This window comes from Talaromyces atroroseus (genome assembly GCF_001907595.1).
Source record: "Talaromyces atroroseus strain IBT 11181 chromosome Unknown scaffold_1, whole genome shotgun sequence".
Lineage (NCBI taxonomy): Eukaryota > Fungi > Ascomycota > Eurotiomycetes > Eurotiales > Trichocomaceae > Talaromyces > Talaromyces atroroseus.
In genome coordinates, this window is record NW_017971433.1 from 1,996,712 (window position 1) to 2,014,811 (window position 18,100).

Sequence of the window (18,100 nt, forward strand, 5' to 3'; positions counted from 1 at the left end):
ACAGCAGACAATGAAACTCTGACTGGCGGAAGCAAGGGAGAGACTACTCTATAACGAGGAATAGAGCAATGGGTAGGCTTGAGGAGGATGCGTGAGGGCAGCATAAAATTGTCAGAGAAGTGCCAGGCCCCGCTTGGCAGATGGCGGCCCATTAAGAGTCACAGCAGAGAGGGGCTCCTTCCTTTCTCCCAATGATTTTTGTTAGTTTTTTCGCGACTTCCGCCCAGGCAGAAAATACTGCCACTGCGGCATCGAGGCGGTGAGCTGAGGGGCGGAGGCACGTGACAATGTTGCTTAATATTTCCTCTTTGGGAATGACTGCCTGGTGACGTCACTGCTCTAACTCTTGTCTCGTGCTTCGTACTTGCACTCGTTCTTGCACTCTTCTAGTGCTACTACTGGAAACCAAAAGGCAAAAAAGATGGCGATAGCTGAAGTCTGACACCATGACTAACGCGCGACAGTTGGCGGTCAGCCGCTCTATTCACCGCGCTCTTCTGCGAGATCCAGAGCATGAAGCCGTCACCAGATATAGCGTTTTCATGGTGCTCCTGGCCTTTTTCTCCATCTGGCACATTCGCTTAGTCCGGATTTCTGCAGATTTGTTTCGAAGCCTCCGGAACGACGTGTGGGAACTAGACGAGTCCGAGTACAGTGAATCCTTTCTGAGCGATAGAAAGGTACGCGCCGAGGGCTTGAAGCCGATGGGGGACTTGGGCTACTCTGGTTCGGTAATAAACAACATTTGCTTTCTTCTTTTCATTGTCAAATTAAATTCTCCTTTTCGAAGCATGATAGCGGAGTCTAACAAACCCTTCTGTAGACATTCTTCAAGACGGTAAACTCAAAATACTTGATCAAAAGCTTGCCGCGGAGGTCAGAGCATTCGTTTTTCCGGGACGACTTTCTTCACCCGTACCATGAATACATGTTGTCCAATGCAGACTCACTTCTCGTGCGAATAACGGATTTTCTGGGTGCAGAGTATCCCACAATTGGCACCCTATGCCAATGCACTCCATCCCACCATGTCATCATGGAGAACGTGTTATGTGACAAAGACGACGAGGCCCGCGAGCCTGACAAGTGGGAGACGTATGACTTGAAGCCAATTGATTACTTTTACCCGGAGCGCGACCTTGTCCCCAAGCCAATCGCAAAGGAGGCAATCTCGTCACGTCTCTACGACGAGTTTAAAGACAAGATACGGATTACGAAAGAACAATACAACGAGCTGAAGAAGACCATTGAGGGCGATACCAAATTTCTCAAATTAGTGAATACTGTTGACTACTCACTGTTTTTGGTCCGATACCCAGCCCACTTGCGCCCTCTGACACCCTCAAGAAGGAAAATCCAGTGGCGGGAAGGAGCTGTGTCTACCGATGGGAAATGGAAATATCGCGCGGTACTGCTAGACTTTTTCTGGGCAAAACACAAACTGCAGGCTCAAGCCATGACCGGGGTTGTGCACACGTTTAATGCCATCGGACGCAAGGGCCCAATGTCTATAACCACCACGGCAGACGAGTACCGGGAAAAGTTCCTCCAAATGCTTGATGGATTGGTTGAACTCCACGGATAAGCAAGTCTATTCCTATACGTGGAGCAACAAAAAAAATTCATGGAATGACAATTGATATTCTTTTTTCGTGCCAATTAACATAAAACTTTCTCATCCCCTCTCTGCCTCCCTTTGCACCTTTTTTCTTCTTCTCAATGCTGAACTTGAACTTTTGAAACTCAAGTTGATATTAATGGTCTTATATTTATGGATCAATGCCAAGCACATCTCACTTCATCACACGGTACAAATCGTTGTGACAATATGCGTGAGTCTGTTCTTATTGATAGATACAATGTATCTAAAAAGCGAAGACCTGGTCGTGGAGCTTGCTGACGGGGCTGGCTTTTTTATATCCAAGAGCCTCGGTGGCCTTCTTCATAGCAGAGACCATGGGAGGAGGTCCGCAGAGCAGAATCTTGATGTCGTCGGCTGGAGCGGGCAGGTGTTCCTAAGAAAAAGCGCGAGTTAGATACAATCAATTGTACAGTATTTGAACGTCACACACCTTGATCATGTCGCCTGTGACAAATCCAACACCGCCCTTCCATCCTTCTGGTGGGTTGTTCAGAACATAGTAGATGTTAAACTTGTCATCCTCCGCCGCCAACTTGTCCAATTCCTCTTTGAGAAGAATATCGTCGGGGTTGACGTTGGCGAAGATGAGATCGATCTTGGTAGTGTCGTTGCCGCCGTTTCGGGGTCTGCCGCGGATGATAGCCTTGATAATTTGCAGCATTGGCGTAATACCAGTACCACCGGAGATCATGCCGATGTGACGAGCCATGTTGGGGGTGTAGACCATGGCACCCTTGGGACCGCGGACCTTCATGGTCTGACCGACCTTCAGATCGTCCAGATACTTCGAAATGTTGCCCTGGGGGTAGGTCTTGACAAGAAGGTCAAAGTAGCCGGCTTCATTGTCGGACGAGATGGGGGTGTAGGAGCGGACGACGGGGTTTGGGTTGCCAGCAATCTGGGCCTGGAGGGAGATGTGCTGGCCGATGGGGAGACCCAAGATATCGGTTGGGCGTGGGAGGGAAAAGCGGTAAACGGTGACGTTGTGGGAGATGTGGTTCTTCTCCTTGAGCACGAAGTCTTGGAACTCCTTGGGGTCGAGGACTTTGCGAGGGCCTGTGCGGTGCGTGAGTCAATTGCGTTTCCAATGATAAGTGCGAATCATTGAAATTATTACGCACTGCTTGTAGCTGTGAGCAGCCTAAACGCAGAGAGAACTGCAGCGACAGCGACAGCGTAAGGGACCCATTCCTGCTTGACAAAAAAAGTGCCGGCGACCAGGAGTGCCGAAGGAATGAGAATGCCGTTGACGGTCTCGGAGGAAGCAAGGCTGCTGCTCAAACGCGTCAAAAACGGGACAGTCCAACAACGGGTTTGAGAGACAGAATGCTTACCTCATATTGAGAGAACTGAAGAGAACACGGGGGAGAGAGTGAGGAGCGGAGCGAGCGGTGCTTGCGGGAGGAAAAAGAAGCGTTGGATGCCAGATGGATTTGTCTTGATAGTCCGGGCCGCTTCGGAGCTTAAATCTGCCGACAGTCAACAGTCAACACCGCCCGCCATTCATTATTATTTCTAGTCAGCTCATGGCTGTTCAAACTTCAGGACATGCCTTGGTTGGGTGTGTAGCCTGGCAGGGAAATAGTTTCCCGTTCTAGCTAGTAATCGAGCATCCCCGAGTATACATGGCTCAGCCCCCCCCCCGAAACAGAGTGGCTCAAAAGTAACAAAGTACTGATAGCTAATCAACACAGCTAAGCAGAATCCTTGTACAGTGTGCAATAGACCATTCTCTGTGGCATTCAATATGAAGACCTAAATACAAGTCAGTAGAAAGCTCCTTATATCCAATCCTCCACGCGCCGTTGTGCATTTTACCTCCGTAGACGATATAAAACATACTCATATCATGCATAAAATGACATGTGTAGGTCATGCCTGATGGATGCCTGAAAACATTACAAGTGATCTCGCTTAATAGCCTGTTCATCTCTGTTTTCCTTTTTTTTCTTTTTTTCCAGGGTCTGATTTTGTATTTTGCTGGACAGCACCTTTTATTAGCCTTATCAATGGATTGTTATGAGAACGATAGCTACGTTAAGATTGCAGAAGAAGTAATCCACACAACGACTTCTTAATGCAACTTTGAGGAGTCTCACACCAGCGGAAGTGCAACTGGAAGGATATCCTCATCATATGAATGAAGAAATATGCCACTTCTTACCCTTGCAAGAGAGCAAGCCAGTCCCACTGGCATCTATAAACTCATGGACTTCCCCAAGCCTAAACACCCAAAGTTTCATTTCTCAACCATTCTTCCATAAGACTGAGACCCAGCAGCGTTTCTGAGAGACGCTGTCAAGGAATTGACAGCGAGGGACAAGGACGAAGAACCGAAAGCAAGAAGTCAACGGCTTTGAAATAATGTTCCTGCGTGCAAGTCAAGCCTTCGCGGTGAATGAAGATGGGCCGCCTCAAAAGAGGAGGAAAGCCAGTGCTGGAGAGGAAAGTATCTCGAACCATTATTCCTTTTTTCTTGGAAGGGGTTCTAACGTGTACAAGGGCAACGAGGAATGGTCTGCAACTCTCTATAAAACCATGCAAATCCTCCCGCCCCGTCAGCTTCTATCAGACCCAACACAGTACGAGCTCGTAAACTTCATTTTTCCCAGCAGATGAGATAACCATGGATCCAGAGTCGAGACGGATTGGAAGTCATGAAGGGCGTGATCATATTGGACGACTGGCCAGGTTGTAAGACCTACAGAAGCATTTCAAAGAAGAACGAAAGCAACAGCAGAGAAATATTGAGGAGCTACAGGAGCAGAGCAAGGGGCAATATTACTTACTACTGACGGCTTGTGCAAATGAGCTGGAATGGACAGCTGGGAAAAGTCGTCCGGAGCATCGTTATACAAGAAATGTCATCATCCATGGTGGAAGCACCACGTATGCTATCAAAGCAATTGAGTTTCTTCAAGAACTTGGTGATACGGGGCGGGTGCGAAATACATCTGAAGGATTCAAGAAAACCTATGGGGTGTCTGTAGGCGAGCTACGACATGTTGCAACCGTCCCGGAGGAGATAGTGGACCTTCTGAATAAAAGAGGAGTGCTACACAAAGTTTGGGCATGGAAAGACCTTTTTCCTAATGAGACAGACAACTGGTTTCACGACTGCGATGAGGTGACCAGAAATTGGTTGCGTGCTGGAGGGGGATCATATCTCAACGACGAAGCCAAGGCAGAATATTTCCGACTGAGTCAGTGGATGGCTGATCGTGTTGAAGACATCAAACGGCACACATATTAGCTGCTATTTGCTTGAAATGCGTTCTACTCTGTTTTATTTTTATTTTGTCTTCTGCTCTTCGATATTCTTCTGTTTTTGTTTCTCTTGTTTTCTCAGTGATGTAAGAGACTCTTCTCAAATCCACAAGTTACCATGCATACAGTCCCTCGTGAACCAATTTGAATTGATATCCAAACGATACTGAGTCTATACACAACTTTCCATAGTTGTTTTTTTCGTAAATGACATGGACGTATCGAATCCTCTATTACCGATTTCGGCAATGCCATAATAGGAAGTAAAGACTAACTTCCCTATGAATCCTAGCGCGTGCGTTTTTCTCCCCGCAGGCATTTGACCCGGCAACTTTCAGACCTCACTCAGCTCTATCTAACCACGCAGCCAGCATGGGCTCAATCCAACAAACCGCGGCGCCGTTCAACCTCACGGAGGTTGATCGCCTGGTGCTCGCGCAGACAGACGAGGAGTTTGTCCACCATGACTGGGAGGACCTGAAAGCGATAATCGGTAAGTAAATACACCGCCTCTACTATAAAACCTCGTATATTACGATATATACGAACACACACGTATACAAATCTTAGATGTATAGACATTTGCTAATCGACACAGCTCGGAATGACCTTGGAGCCCTGCGCCGTACGCCATCTGATCTGAAACGGTACATAGTCTGGACCAACGACACAAAAGCCACATATGGCTCCATTACAAACTATATCTGCCAAAAGCGTCTAAAATGGTCGTCCCCAGATCCATCTTCATCATCATCTTCTTCTCCATCAGCTACATCTTTATCATTGTCTGGCTCAAATTCGCCTGCAGCGCCCCAACTCCCAGAAATCCCTTATAGAAATGCAACCCCATTTGCAGACCCTTCTGATTACAGAGTCTTGCGCAATGACTGGCCCTATGGCCTGACGCCGGATATCACGCATGTCGTCGTCTGGTCCAAGACGCCTATTGCCACGAAGCCCGAGAACGGAGATGTGACAGATGAGTCGCGGGCGTTCATAGAGGGCTTTGTAGACCGGACTTTTGTGCAGAGATTACAGAAGGAGCCTGGTTTTGAGCAAATGAACAAAGATGCTATTAGGAGGGAGCATGTGCTGTGGTTCAAGAACTGGACGGCCTTGCAGAGCGTGAGGAGTTTGGAGCATTTTCACATTCTGCTTAGAGGTGTTCCCAGTGCTATTATCACTGAATGGACGCATGAGAGCGACGTTGTTCGGTAGCTTGGTGATGCTGTCTCTCTTCATGTTCCAGAGTATAGATTAATTGATACTTAAAAAGACAGTTCAAAATCGGAAAGAAAGCAAAGATCAAAGTCCTGACTTTGAAGTAGCAAATCGAATTTTGATATCAGCGACTACAACACATACACAGAGAAGATCAAGCAATGAATACATTCAGTTCACGACCAGCAGATTCGCTGAATAGGGATATAAGTATGAAATGGAATCAGATACTAATAATTATGAACGCCTGAATTTAACCACCCTTACATGAAAAACCCTCGTAACTTGCAATCAAGTACCATGATCAACGTAACCCAACTTACGACTTTTGCTCTTCCACAAATTTGAGAGCCTCCTCTTTTGATACTACGTCGATAGTACTAGCCTTGTGCCGGAAACTGACACCGTAGCACTTCTCCGCGACATGTAGCATTTCAGGGCGGAAAGTAGTACATATGAATTGGCCGTTCGTAGATTCCGAGATTGACTGCAGCATTTGGGCGACGGCAGTGCGATATTGAGCATCCAAGTTGGCGTCGATCTCGTCAAACAGGTAAAATGGTGCGGGGTCACAGGCCTGGATGGCGAAAACAAGCGCAAGAGCACATAAACCTATAAAGATTGTTAGATGTGTCTATAAACCCAACAAGAGAAAACCCTTACTCTTTTGTCCTCCGCTCAGCTGCTGAATACGTTGCTGTTCGTCGTGCTTACTATTGAAGCTAACACTGATACCGACACCAACATAGTTCTCCACGCTCTCGCGCCGATCTTCATCCTCAGACTCAACCTCGTTATCTGGTCGAAGAGCACGATCGGTCTTGCGCTGAATGATAAGCCGACCACGACCGGCAGGTACCAGTTTCTCAAACACATTATGGAACTCGCGCGACACTTGCTTAAATGTTCGCTCGATGGCCTCGTCCTTGCGTTGATCAAGGACCATGATCAGCTCATCAATTGACGTTTGAGACGCGTCTAGCTCTTCCCTTCGTGTTGTCAAAGTCTCACGTTGCTTTGTAAAATTGTTATACTGCTCAAATGCCTTCTTGTTGACATGTGAATATTTCTTCAATGACTCATTGACCTTGTGGAGCTTTTTCACCACAGTGTTCGAATCTGTCTTGCTGTACTTGGTGAAGGCGTCATCTGGGAGAACACCCAGATCACGGATGTTGCCGCTGCATTCAGCCGCTTGTTTCGTCAGGGCAGCTTTCTTCTGCATACTCTTCTCCATACGCCTCTGGTGTTTTTCAATGGATTTGGCCAAAGCCTCCAAATTGTTACGTACCTCCGTCTTGCGACCCTCAAGCTGGCTAACCTGTCCATTGCCTTCGGAAATGGACTTATCGACATCTGCTAGCCGTTGGGTAATTTTGTCGAGGGCAGTGTGTAGCTTTTTCATGTGGCGCTGAGCCTCCTTCAAAGTTCCTTGAGTATTATCTTCACCCATGTCAATATCAGGGCTGCTCAACTGATCTAACCGTGGGTAGAGATTTTCACGCAATTCTACTTCCAGCACTGATTTTCGAGCCTCAATTTCGCTACGCTGACCGGATAGCTCTGCATACTGACGTCGCAAACTTTGTGCAGTAGTGCTGAGAGACTCGAGTTGCGCCTCCTCATCCGACGTGAGTGCCTTTTGAAAGGCGGTCGACATTTCTGCTTCTAATGCGCTGACCTGGCCATTCAGAGCAGACAAGTTATTGTCAATATTGCGGAGGGCTCGTTGTTTGGCATCGAGATTGTCGTTCTTGTTCTGGAGTAGTTCACGCTTGCTTCGAAGCTCTTGTCGTAATGGGCCACTGTTGCCATGGAACTGGTGTTTACGCTGCTCTAGCTTCTGAAGCTCACCTACTGCCTGGGTAACTTGCTGGTCCAGCTTTTCCAGGTTCTTGCGAATTTCGCTTGCACGGTTTTTCTTGGACTCAAATTCATCACGACATTTTGTCACTGTTTTCACAGCTTCGAGACGAGACTGACGAGAATCGTGGAAACCACCAGTCAATGCACCACGCTTGTCAGATCTATCACCCTCTGGTGTTATCGCATTGATACCATGGCTTCGGGCATACTGTGAAGCGACCTGCAGATTAGGACAGATAATGGTCGTTCCAAAGACTTGTTGGAATGCCTTCTCGTATTCCGGATCGAATTGCAATTTTTCAATCATTGGAATGGTATCACTTGCTTTCGGTACATTTGTTGAGCGAGGTTTCAGTCGATTCAGCGGCATGAAAGTAACTCGACCTGCTTTTTCTTTCTGTAGTATTTCAAGAACCTTCGTGGCGGTTTCATCGGTATCAACGACGTAGTGAAAGAGACTCGTCCCAGCTGTGACCTCAACGGCCGTACGATATCGCTCGTTAACCTCGAGAAGCTCAGCCAACGTGCCATAAACACCTTCTAGATTATGCTGTCGCTTGATTCTTCGAACGGCTGCTATTCCGCGACTAGTATTATTGTCCATTGTATGTGAGAGATTGCGCTCAGCCCTGTCCACTTCTTGGGACGCATTTGATAGAACCGAGTCTAAACGCGCCTCTTCCCTCCACAATTCTCTATGAAAACAAAGTGTTAGTAAGAAGCCTATACAACACGGTTGATGCAACATACTTTCGTTGGTCCATAAGACGGTCTCTCTCATCCTTCGCATTCTGGACCTCTTGCTCAATTGACTGAATAGCATCTCCTCTTCCCTCGATCTGTTTCCGGAGGTTCTCAATCTCAGGTTCCAGAGACTCGATAGTTTTCTGAAGCTCTTGAATATCTTCACTAGTCTGGGATTTAACAGCATTGGCTGTTTTTATAGAATTTTTGGTTTCCTGAATTTCCTTCTGCAGCCATTTGTCTCTCTCGGACTTGCTTTTGAAGCGAGAGTTCCGGCCTTGTTTTGCGTAAAGCCGCTGCTTGGATGTTTCTGCTTGATCTAGCTGTAATTTGACGGCATCTTCCTGCTCTTTGGCATCATTGAATCGAGGAACTAATGTCTGAAGTTCACTCTCGCGTTGACTGATGGCAGAGTGAATAGAATTCAGGTCGTTTTCATGTCGAGCTTTGAGCTGCTGGGCGGTGGCTTGGTTATCTTTCAGAGCCTTTTCTTGTAATTCCACTTGAGCAAGAGCACGAGAAGCCTCACGACGCTCGTCTTCTAATTGTGCCTTGTCCACTTTTAAAAACTCTATTTGTTGCTTGCATTCGGCAATCTCAGAATCGATCTCAGCCATATCTTTTTCGCCTTGGATGAAATCTTCCCGATTCACATCTGTATCCTCGACGCCAGTTTGCCTCTGACCTTCGAGACTGTCAAGTGCATTGGCAATCTCTTGCTGTTCTCGGGAGTAAATGGTGTACTCTAGACATCGACGCTCGCGATCTTGTTCTTGGTAGTTCCGCAATTCATCCTTCTCCTCCTCTAGCTCACCGAGTCGTTCGTTGATATAATCAAGAAGTTCATCGATCTTGGCCCTCTTGTTGTTGGTTTCGTTCATGATTTTAAGCGACTCGGCTCGACGGGCTTCGTAAACCTGAGTTCCAGCGACTTCTTTCAGCAAGACCAGTCGCTCGGAATCTTTCATGTTTGTGAGTGTTGTAACTCGACCCTGGGGTACAATATAGTAAGGGTTGGATCGCGAGAAGCCAGCAGATTCTAATAGATTCATGACATCCGCCTTTGTTGCATTTTTGTGGTCCAAAGTATATTCGTCTTTTTTCAAGCCAATTGTTCTTCGAAGAACCAGTTCGGGCTTGCCAGTTGGAAATCGTTCGTCGGAGTTATCAAAAATCACCTCGACGTAGGCGGACATCACGGCGGAACCGGAACCCTCCTGCTCAACCGTTAACAGCAGACTCCCCCATAAGAAGTATAGCACCTACATGAAGAAGAGCTTGCCGCTCCTCCCGTCCCATTTGTGTGTAGGCATCACTCAAAACGAAACGAATAGCAGCGAAAAAATTACTCTTGCCCGAACCGTTGCGGCCAACGATAACATTGTGCTTTGGCGAAAAGGGTTCAATGACCGTCTGGTCCTTGTAACTGTATGAAGTGCCAATGAGTAAAATGGATATTTAAGTTCTTTTTTCATTTGATTGACAAACGGCGTACCTCTTGAAGCCTTGAATGATGATTTGCTTGATATACATCTTGACACAGCGACACGCGAGATCAGCTTATTCAAGATGTAGCATCACCGGGCGAAATAGGAATGCGCCAAATTGCGCTCCGCTCAGAGGTACAGCAACACAGCCGGCCCTGCAACAGTCAGATATGCACTTGAAGTCGATATTGCGTTGCTGTCTGTATGTCGGGCTGGAGGTTGACGCGTGGGCGCAAAGACTCGTCCCTGAGCGCGTCTACGGGCCACACCGCCTTGCCAAAAGGGACAAAGTGTGCCTGCCGCTCTCTGGTCATTGGGCTGCCAAGACCGCGGGGTGCGGCCCTTTCTTATCGATTAAAAACTATTTTTTTTTCCCTCTCCCTCCACAGGCACAGCAACCTTGGAGGTTTCTTTCTGATTTTTGGGCCTGCAATACTGCTACAGCCACAGAAAATGGCATCAGAAGACACTGTCCACGGACTGGCGGATGGCCAACTTCCTCCCCACCAATTTATTGCGAACACAGGCTATGTCGACAGCGCGCCTACCAACCCCGCAGTTGGCAACCAAGGCACGAGCCTGCTCCAAGAAGATGGCGAGGAGGACGATGAATACTACGATGACATCTTCGAAGATGAACTTGATGAAGACCTTGCACAAGAAGATTTCAGCTCTGCAAATCCGAACGATTTCACAAAATCATACAACCGCCAGCGTCGGCTGAACGAGGTCATGGCCGATGCTAATGCCCCCAAGTCATCGTACCCAAAGACCAACCCGCAGAAGCCAAAGGCAAATGTTCATGCAGCCGTGGATGACCAAATCGTATCACTGTCGAAACATGCTGCTAAAATCAAACTCGATGATCAGCAGTCTGGTTTTAAAGGGAAAGATGGAAGGACCGTCGATAAGAGCGATCGTGCAACCTCGGAACAAGTGTTGGATCCACGGACGAGAATGATTCTATTACAGATGATCAACAGAAATCTTGTATCAGAGATCAACGGTTGTCTGTCCACCGGAAAAGAAGCAAACGTATATCATGCAGTCACAATACGAGACGAGGAAGCTGCCGACGGCGTCGAGACTCTACAACGGGCAATTAAAGTCTACAAGACCAGTATATTGGTATTCAAAGACCGCGACAAATATGTTACTGGCGAGTTTCGTTTTCGCAAGGGTTATGACAAAAGTAACAACCGCGCTATGGTAAAGGTGTGGGCCGAAAAGGAGATGCGAAACTTGCGGAGAATACATTCTGCTGGTATCCCCAGTCCGGAGCCGCTGTACCTTCGACTCCATGTCCTTGTGATGGGATTTCTTGGGAACTCACGGGGAATACCAGCTCCTAGACTGAAGGATGTAGAATTTGACCTGCCCGATCCGGAAGCGCGTTGGGAAGAATTATATATGGAGCTGGTCGGTTATATGCGTACCATGTACCAAACATGTCGGCTAGTACACGCTGATCTAAGCGAGTACAATATACTGTACCACAAGAACAAACTCTACATAATTGACGTGAGTCAAAGTGTTGAACATGACCATCCACGCAGCTTAGAATTCCTGCGGATGGACATAAAAAACGTCAGCGACTTTTTCAGGCGCAAGGGTGTAAACACCCTTTCTGAAAGGGTAGTTTTTGAATTTATTACAAGCAGCCAAGGTCCAGAGATGGTGGCCGGTGACAACGAGTCAATGATTGTAGGGATTCGAAAGCTCTTCGAACTCAGAGACCAAAATAATGGCGAAGATAGTGTTGCAGATGATGTGGATGCTGCTGTCTTTCGCCAGCAGTATATTCCACAGACCCTCGAACAAGTCTACGACGTGGAAAGAGATGCTGAGAAAGTGAAATTTGGTGAAAGCGATGATTTGGTCTACCGTAGCCTACTGGCTGATAAATCAAAGTCATCAAAACAAGGGGACGCAACTACAGCAGGCCCTGAAGAAGATGATGAATCTGACCAGAGTGGCGGTGTATCTATCTCAGACGGATCCGATGAAAGCGTTGAAGGAAGCGCCTCTGACAACGAGGATCCTTTCGCCAAGAAGCCTCCTCGGGGTAAAAAGCATGAGGATAAGGAGGCCAAGCGTCAGCACAAACAGAAGGTGAAAGAGGAGAAGAGGGAGCAGAGGGCAAAAAAGATGCCAAAGCATCTGAAGAAAAAAATAATCAACTCTACAAAACGGAAGTAGAGCTGAATATGACGATTAAAAAGCACATGGGGTTTAACGAATATTGCATTTGATGTTTTACAGGAGTTGGGGCTTTACATAGATAGATCTATACATATATTAACAAAAGGATGGATATTATGTTTCAATACACGATGAGCCTAGGCACTACAATTCTCCATTGCGTCAATTCCATCCTTACTCTCACTGAAGCCCTTTTGCCCATCTCCGAGTACTTGTAGAGCCATGGCCATCCCGCTTGCGGAGTGCCACAAGACATGGCAATGCAACGCCCAGATACCTTCATTATCAGCCAGGAACCGGAGAACCACGTAGCCCGATGGAGGCACATAGACAGTATCCTTGCGGATTGGATCAACCAAATTGAACTGGCCGCCGTGCGGTGGCATTGTGTCAAATGGATTGTATGCGTTGTTGCCATTTTTCCCTTCGTATGAAGCCACAACATAAACGTCATGGCCATGCTGTTGAAATGATCAGTTTCCGGTTTCATCTGTATATTCTTAAAACAGAGAGCAAGACAAACATATTGAATTGCAAAGTGAGGAAAAATCCAAAACTTACAAGATGGAAAGGATGCCCGTTTTTATCGACATTGTTAATAGTCAACTCAACCCAAACGGGCTCCGGACCAGTCCAAGGCACGAGTTGATGATCGTTCCAACTCTCGCGATCCAGGGAGATGAGTGGTAAGCTTTGCGGCTCCCATATAGTCCGATTTACCAACCCTCTAGCCTCGTCATCTAGTTGATTGATCACTTGCACATTGGTATATATCATGTAGAACGTTTGAGGTTCCGGCAGAGGACTGTCGAGTGAATTACCCTTTGCTTCTCCTAGGTTGAATCTTCGCAAATCGTTTCCGTTCGCAATGTTAGGTTGCAATTCGGGAGAGTCTATTGTTAGGGCGAAAGACTGTATACGAGAGAGTGCAGGGTTCGGCCATAAGAAGAGCCTGGAGGGATTATTAGATACCTCAAGGTCTTAATACTTAACGCTCAGCAGAACTCACTCCCTATCCAACTCGATTTCTATCTGCAACTCCATACTGGAAGTTGAGTCAGTCCACGATAGAATAAAGTCTACTCTCTCCCCAGGATAGAGCACTCCAATAGAATTAGCAGTATGAGAGGTTGCCACAGGAAGACCGCCATCAACCTGGAAAACTTCAAGGTCCGCATCCGGCACGGTCAAGGATATTCCAGACATGGATCTAGGCACTCATATTAAGCAGGGTGAATAGAACCTTGCACGAGGTAAAACGTACCCAACATTAACAAGCCGAACTCTGTAACGCAACTCGTTGTTCAAAGAAAACCGCGGAGGCTCGGCCCAACGACATTGAACTGGATCGTTTTGCCTGACTTTGGAGCAATCAAAATGGCCCAGACCATTGACAAGCAGCGAGTCAGGGGCTGGCTGTGATAAACTAAGTTATTAGTTTTATTATATTCTAATTGTTTATAAACAGAAGCCATACTTCAACTCCCATGCTTGTTCGGTCTTGAAACGAAGCCAGGACTTTTGCAGACGGCCGGTGATACCAATCCCCTATTAGCAGCACAAGCTCTTTATCATATTGATAAGTCGCGTTTTCTAGAACAAAAGGGTTGTGAACGATCAAGGCTCCGTACAGGCCGTCTCCTCGATGGACTTCGGAATGGGCATGATACCTGCACTTTGGCATCAACAAACGTCCCTGCGCGGTGAGACTTTTTTTCCTTTTCCACTTACCAAAATGTGCCTGACTGATTTCCAATGGGGACTCGATAAGTGAAGTTTGTACCGGGCTTGATAGGACATTGTGTTAAACCAACGGGCCCATCCATCCGATTTGCCCCTGTCAACAACCTGTGCTTCAGTATTGGTCTTTGAACATGCAACTAGTATTGATAAATGGTACGAACCTCTCATGTGAAGACCGTGCCAGTGTACCGACAAGTCGTCTTGTGCGGAATTAAGGATGTTGATTTCCAGAATGTCGCCTGGCCGTGCCTCAATGGTAGGTCCGGGAAACTGGTCTGCGATTCAATTTGACTCATATTAGATGTCTGTCTATAGTGAAAGGGCTAGATAGTCATACTGTTTACTAGAAAAGCTTCCTTGTTCACCCCATCGGGAGTAATAGTTGCCTTTGAAATATTCCATGAGAAGTGCAAGACGTCCTGCGTTCGCGAAACATGGTTCTCGGGATGGAGGAAGAATTCTACATTTCTACCTGAGCCCGCGTCTGTAGCAGACGAATCAAGCAAATCGGCCTTCTCTGGGACTGGCAACATGTATTGGTCCCTGAAATCGATCACGAAAAAGACCAATGCTAATATCAACGGAATCGTGATCAAGACAGGCATAGCAGCCTTCCAGCACGCCTGATAGCGAGCATGAGGCACCGCATATTCTTTGCTCTCAAGCGGTGACTTGTCATTCTCTGTCATTCTCGCTCGCCGAAACACACGACAGAAAGAAGAAACATTTTCTGGCTACAAGTAAAAAGAAAAGTATTTCGAATACTTTTTCGCGGCCGTTGCTAGTCGCAGAACATTTGCCCCCACAGCTGGTTTTGGTGCAAGCCTGTAATCTTTTAGGGCTTCACGTGCGATGATTTGGACATTACATTTGACGGCGAGTTTATTACCGGTCTCACATCGCTACTCAGCTACGATAGTTTCGGTATATTATCGCTAAATTAATAATGAATTCTCGCAATAGCGTTCAAGAGCTGAAATTTAACTGAGAATACATTCACTCTATGCAAACCCGTGAGCATCCTACGCCTCGGATACTACATAAATCAATCCGAACTTTTTGACAGCAGTGGTCTATTGTGCTAAGCTCTATATCTATTGTTATGATGAATAAACAAAGTGAAGATCGTACTTCCCGTCACCTTGACTGATGGTCTTTGGAAGCTAGATCCGAAGCAATATATCCTCTTATACTCTCCGTATCATCGCCGTGGATAGCTTGCGTGTCCACTCGGTAACCGTTCTTGACAACAATGGGACCATGGCCGGGATCATTTGGCTTGCGATTGTAATTACTGGACACATTGTCCAGAGACGATAGAGGATGAGAGCTATCCCGCCTTTTATGGCGGAAGCTATATGACAATGCTTCTCTGCCGGACCTTGTTCTTCCATTCCCAGACGATGGAATGAGAATGGGGACGAATGTCCGCACAAAAGGTTTGAGCACAGCGAGACAATTGCACATAAGTCCGAAGTTGATTTCAATTGCCCTAATACATTGGTTGTTCGGAGAATTAAGCTGAGATGCTCTGAAGGATTGGGAAAAAAAAAAATCAAAAAAAAGAGGACATGAGAAACTTACGACCATACGCAAACCGTAGCCTCAGATCAAGTAAAATCAGCAACATGTAATATTTTCATTATGAAGGTGATCCGAATAATGCTTGTTATCACAACACTGTATCGCAACAGGAAGATAGTTTTAGCACAAAGTTCTGGGCTTTGCTTCAGTCACGGGCAAGGGTCCCTTTTATGATTCAATGGAAACATCAGTGAACACCACAAGAGACCGGGAGTTCCACAAGAAAAGGCGCAAGGTCTGGGACAATGCATTCAAGAAATGTAAGTTGGTATATGTGTACGATTTTCCGCTCATAGATCCGCTGGGCTAATGTTACAGCACTCGCCGATTACGCCCCTAGAATCGATGAGTTCACTGAGCAGCTTCTTGTCCGAATAGCGAGAAACGTCGGCAGACAAATTGTGCTAAATGACATATGCATTCACTATAGTTACGATGTGATGAGTCCACTGGCATTCGGAGATTCCATGGGATTCATCAAGGGCGACTCAGACGACATCGCAAAGTCCGTTCTAGATAACATCCAGAAGGGCGTCGATGCCATCGGACTCCTCCTTCACGTTCCCTGGCTAATGGGCCTCCTAACGACTTTCTCCTGGGCAATCGGTCCCATGCGCCAGTGGAACGAATACTCCGGGGAACTGGTGGTGTTGCGCAAAAAGGTACGTGTTCAAGCAAGCTGCAGTCAATGGCAGGAAAACTAACCACCGGGCGTAAAAGATGAAGAACCCCAAACCCGACCTCTTTGGTCATCTTCTCGAGAATACTGAAGACACAGCTGCGGGACGTTCCCTGCTCAACTCGGAGTGTCGTCTCATCGTGGGTGCCGGAAGGTAAATACCACGTACTAAAAACCATAAGTTTCCTATATCATTTGTGCTAAAAGACTCTGTGCTCTCATCTAGTGATACGACTGCCACAGCTTTGACATTCTTGTTTGTTCATTTGGCTCTGTATCCGGAATGGCTTCGTAAGTTGCGGGAAGAAATCGACCCGGTCTTGTCCAGCTCGAGCTTCTCATGTACCTAGTCGCAGCCGGTACTTGATGCAATCATCAATGAAAGCATGCGCCTTCATCCGTCTGTCTTCTTCGGCTCGCAGAGAGAGACTCCGCCAGAAGGCATGCGAATTGGGGAAACTTATATCCCTGGCAACACAATCATTTCCATCCCAGGCTATCAGCTTGCCAGAGGTACGGTCTTTTTGCACACAATACTTCTCTTCTTTCTCTTATATCATGAGGCACTGACCGATTTTTCGTGCGCAGATGAACGAAACTTCGTCCGTGCCAATGAGTTCCTGAACGCTGGTACGCAAAGCCAGAGTTGGTCATCAACAAGTCCGCCTATATGCCCTTCTTGATTGGGCCATTTAACTGCGCCGGTCGTAACTTAGCCATGATGGAGCTTCGTTCCGTTGTTGTGCGTGTTGCACATAAATTCGACATCGCATTTCCTAGGGACACCGTTTTTGACCCAGTAGAGTATTTCAGTCGGGTAAAGGATCATTTTGTTGCGGGTGCGCCAAGGCAGGAGATAGTCTTCTCGAGGCGGTCCAGCAATACCTGACATTGTTGTTGTTGATGATAATAGTCAGTACACTATTAACTTATTAAGGGCAGCGTCGGTCTTGAGCATCACAGGTTTAGGGCTACTGTTCCCCACGCTAGAGCTTGCCTGCCACGATAATTGGAGTGTCACTACAACTAAAGCAAGGAAATATTAGTTTTTAAAGTTAGCTTGAACATGGTTCAATATTATATTTACTGATGTTTATATTCTTCTTCTCCTTGAGACCATAGAGCACTGCTCAGTGAGCGCTTAGCATTGTAACTAGCTAGTTAAGTTAACGTATTTCCCGAGTAAACCGGACACCCTACCAAAAATTCCACTCGATTTTCAAATCATCATTTTCACATGAACTTTACAACATCAAAAATATCTAAAAAACGTGCAAAAATAGATTCTAGCTATAAGAGAAGGCTTCTTCTTACTATTAACGCATTAAAAAATAAACAAATTGATAGTTTGTGCGAAGCTATACATCTTTTTAACATTAGTAAGTCAATATTATTAGAATGATAACAGGGCTCAATCAAACACTAAAAAGCTAGCATAAAACATAGAAAATTAATCTTTACTAAGAAGGCCTCACTCTAGAATTAGATATTCTCTCTAAAATGTCAAGGATATCCCCCTAGGCCTAGTATGCTTTATAATATAGCAAATCTTTTACTTCTTGTAAGAGATCCTATCTAGATTCCTAATAAAGTAAATAAGAACTAGATAGAATTTTTTTTAAAGTAATAATCTAATTTTAAAATAAGATTTATATGTTGATTAAT

The 18,100-nt window shown here is 46.3% G+C and overlaps 7 protein-coding genes across 7 annotated transcripts, besides 1 other annotated feature; 4 read left to right on the forward strand and 3 right to left on the reverse strand.

The window, feature by feature from the left end:
- Positions 1-446: 446 nt before the first annotated feature.
- On the forward strand, positions 447-1,585 carry UA08_01783 (hypothetical protein; the record flags this gene model as incomplete). The annotated part of the gene is made up of 2 exons (XM_020261485.1): positions 447-680; positions 824-1,585. The coding sequence occupies 2 exons, from the start codon at positions 447-449 to the stop codon at positions 1,583-1,585; spliced, it is 996 nt and encodes a 331-aa protein (XP_020123106.1).
- A 280-nt stretch (positions 1,586-1,865) lies between these two features.
- On the reverse strand, positions 1,866-2,981 carry UA08_01784 (NADH-cytochrome b5 reductase 1; the record flags this gene model as incomplete). Its single annotated transcript, XM_020261486.1, has 4 exons — positions 1,866-2,015; positions 2,073-2,698; positions 2,764-2,915; positions 2,977-2,981. The coding sequence occupies 4 exons, from the start codon at positions 2,979-2,981 to the stop codon at positions 1,866-1,868; spliced, it is 933 nt and encodes a 310-aa protein (XP_020123109.1).
- A 2,300-nt stretch (positions 2,982-5,281) lies between these two features.
- On the forward strand, positions 5,282-6,127 carry UA08_01785 (hypothetical protein; the record flags this gene model as incomplete). The annotated part of the gene is made up of 2 exons (XM_020261487.1): positions 5,282-5,402; positions 5,508-6,127. 2 exons carry the CDS (start codon positions 5,282-5,284, stop codon positions 6,125-6,127), a joined length of 741 nt encoding a protein of 246 aa, XP_020123108.1.
- A 157-nt stretch (positions 6,128-6,284) lies between these two features.
- Positions 6,285-10,273, reverse strand: UA08_01786 (Chromosome segregation protein sudA; the record flags this gene model as incomplete). Its single annotated transcript, XM_020261488.1, has 6 exons — positions 6,285-6,324; positions 6,454-6,742; positions 6,794-8,691; positions 8,747-9,957; positions 10,007-10,166; positions 10,236-10,273. 6 exons carry the CDS (start codon positions 10,271-10,273, stop codon positions 6,285-6,287), a joined length of 3,636 nt encoding a protein of 1,211 aa, XP_020123111.1.
- Positions 10,274-10,680: 407 nt separating this feature from the next.
- Positions 10,681-12,426, forward strand: UA08_01787 (hypothetical protein; the record flags this gene model as incomplete). The annotated part of the gene is made up of 1 exon (XM_020261489.1): positions 10,681-12,426. One exon carries the CDS (start codon positions 10,681-10,683, stop codon positions 12,424-12,426), a length of 1,746 nt encoding a protein of 581 aa, XP_020123110.1.
- Positions 12,427-12,566: 140 nt separating this feature from the next.
- Positions 12,567-14,861, reverse strand: UA08_01788 (hypothetical protein; the record flags this gene model as incomplete). The annotated part of the gene is made up of 7 exons (XM_020261490.1): positions 12,567-12,890; positions 12,991-13,381; positions 13,439-13,639; positions 13,694-13,855; positions 13,907-13,977; positions 14,161-14,447; positions 14,510-14,861. 7 exons carry the CDS (start codon positions 14,859-14,861, stop codon positions 12,567-12,569), a joined length of 1,788 nt encoding a protein of 595 aa, XP_020123113.1.
- Positions 14,862-15,934: 1,073 nt separating this feature from the next.
- UA08_01789 (hypothetical protein) lies at positions 15,935-17,324 on the forward strand (the record flags this gene model as incomplete). The annotated part of the gene is made up of 6 exons (XM_020261492.1): positions 15,935-16,016; positions 16,075-16,418; positions 16,477-16,589; positions 16,662-16,726; positions 17,024-17,065; positions 17,152-17,324. The coding sequence occupies 6 exons, from the start codon at positions 15,935-15,937 to the stop codon at positions 17,322-17,324; spliced, it is 819 nt and encodes a 272-aa protein (XP_020123112.1).
- Positions 17,325-17,598: 274 nt separating this feature from the next.
- Positions 17,599-17,632: a repeat region (Identified by RepeatMasker using a combination of RepBase library and repeat library created with RepeatScout).
- Positions 17,633-18,100: the final 468 nt, after the last annotated feature.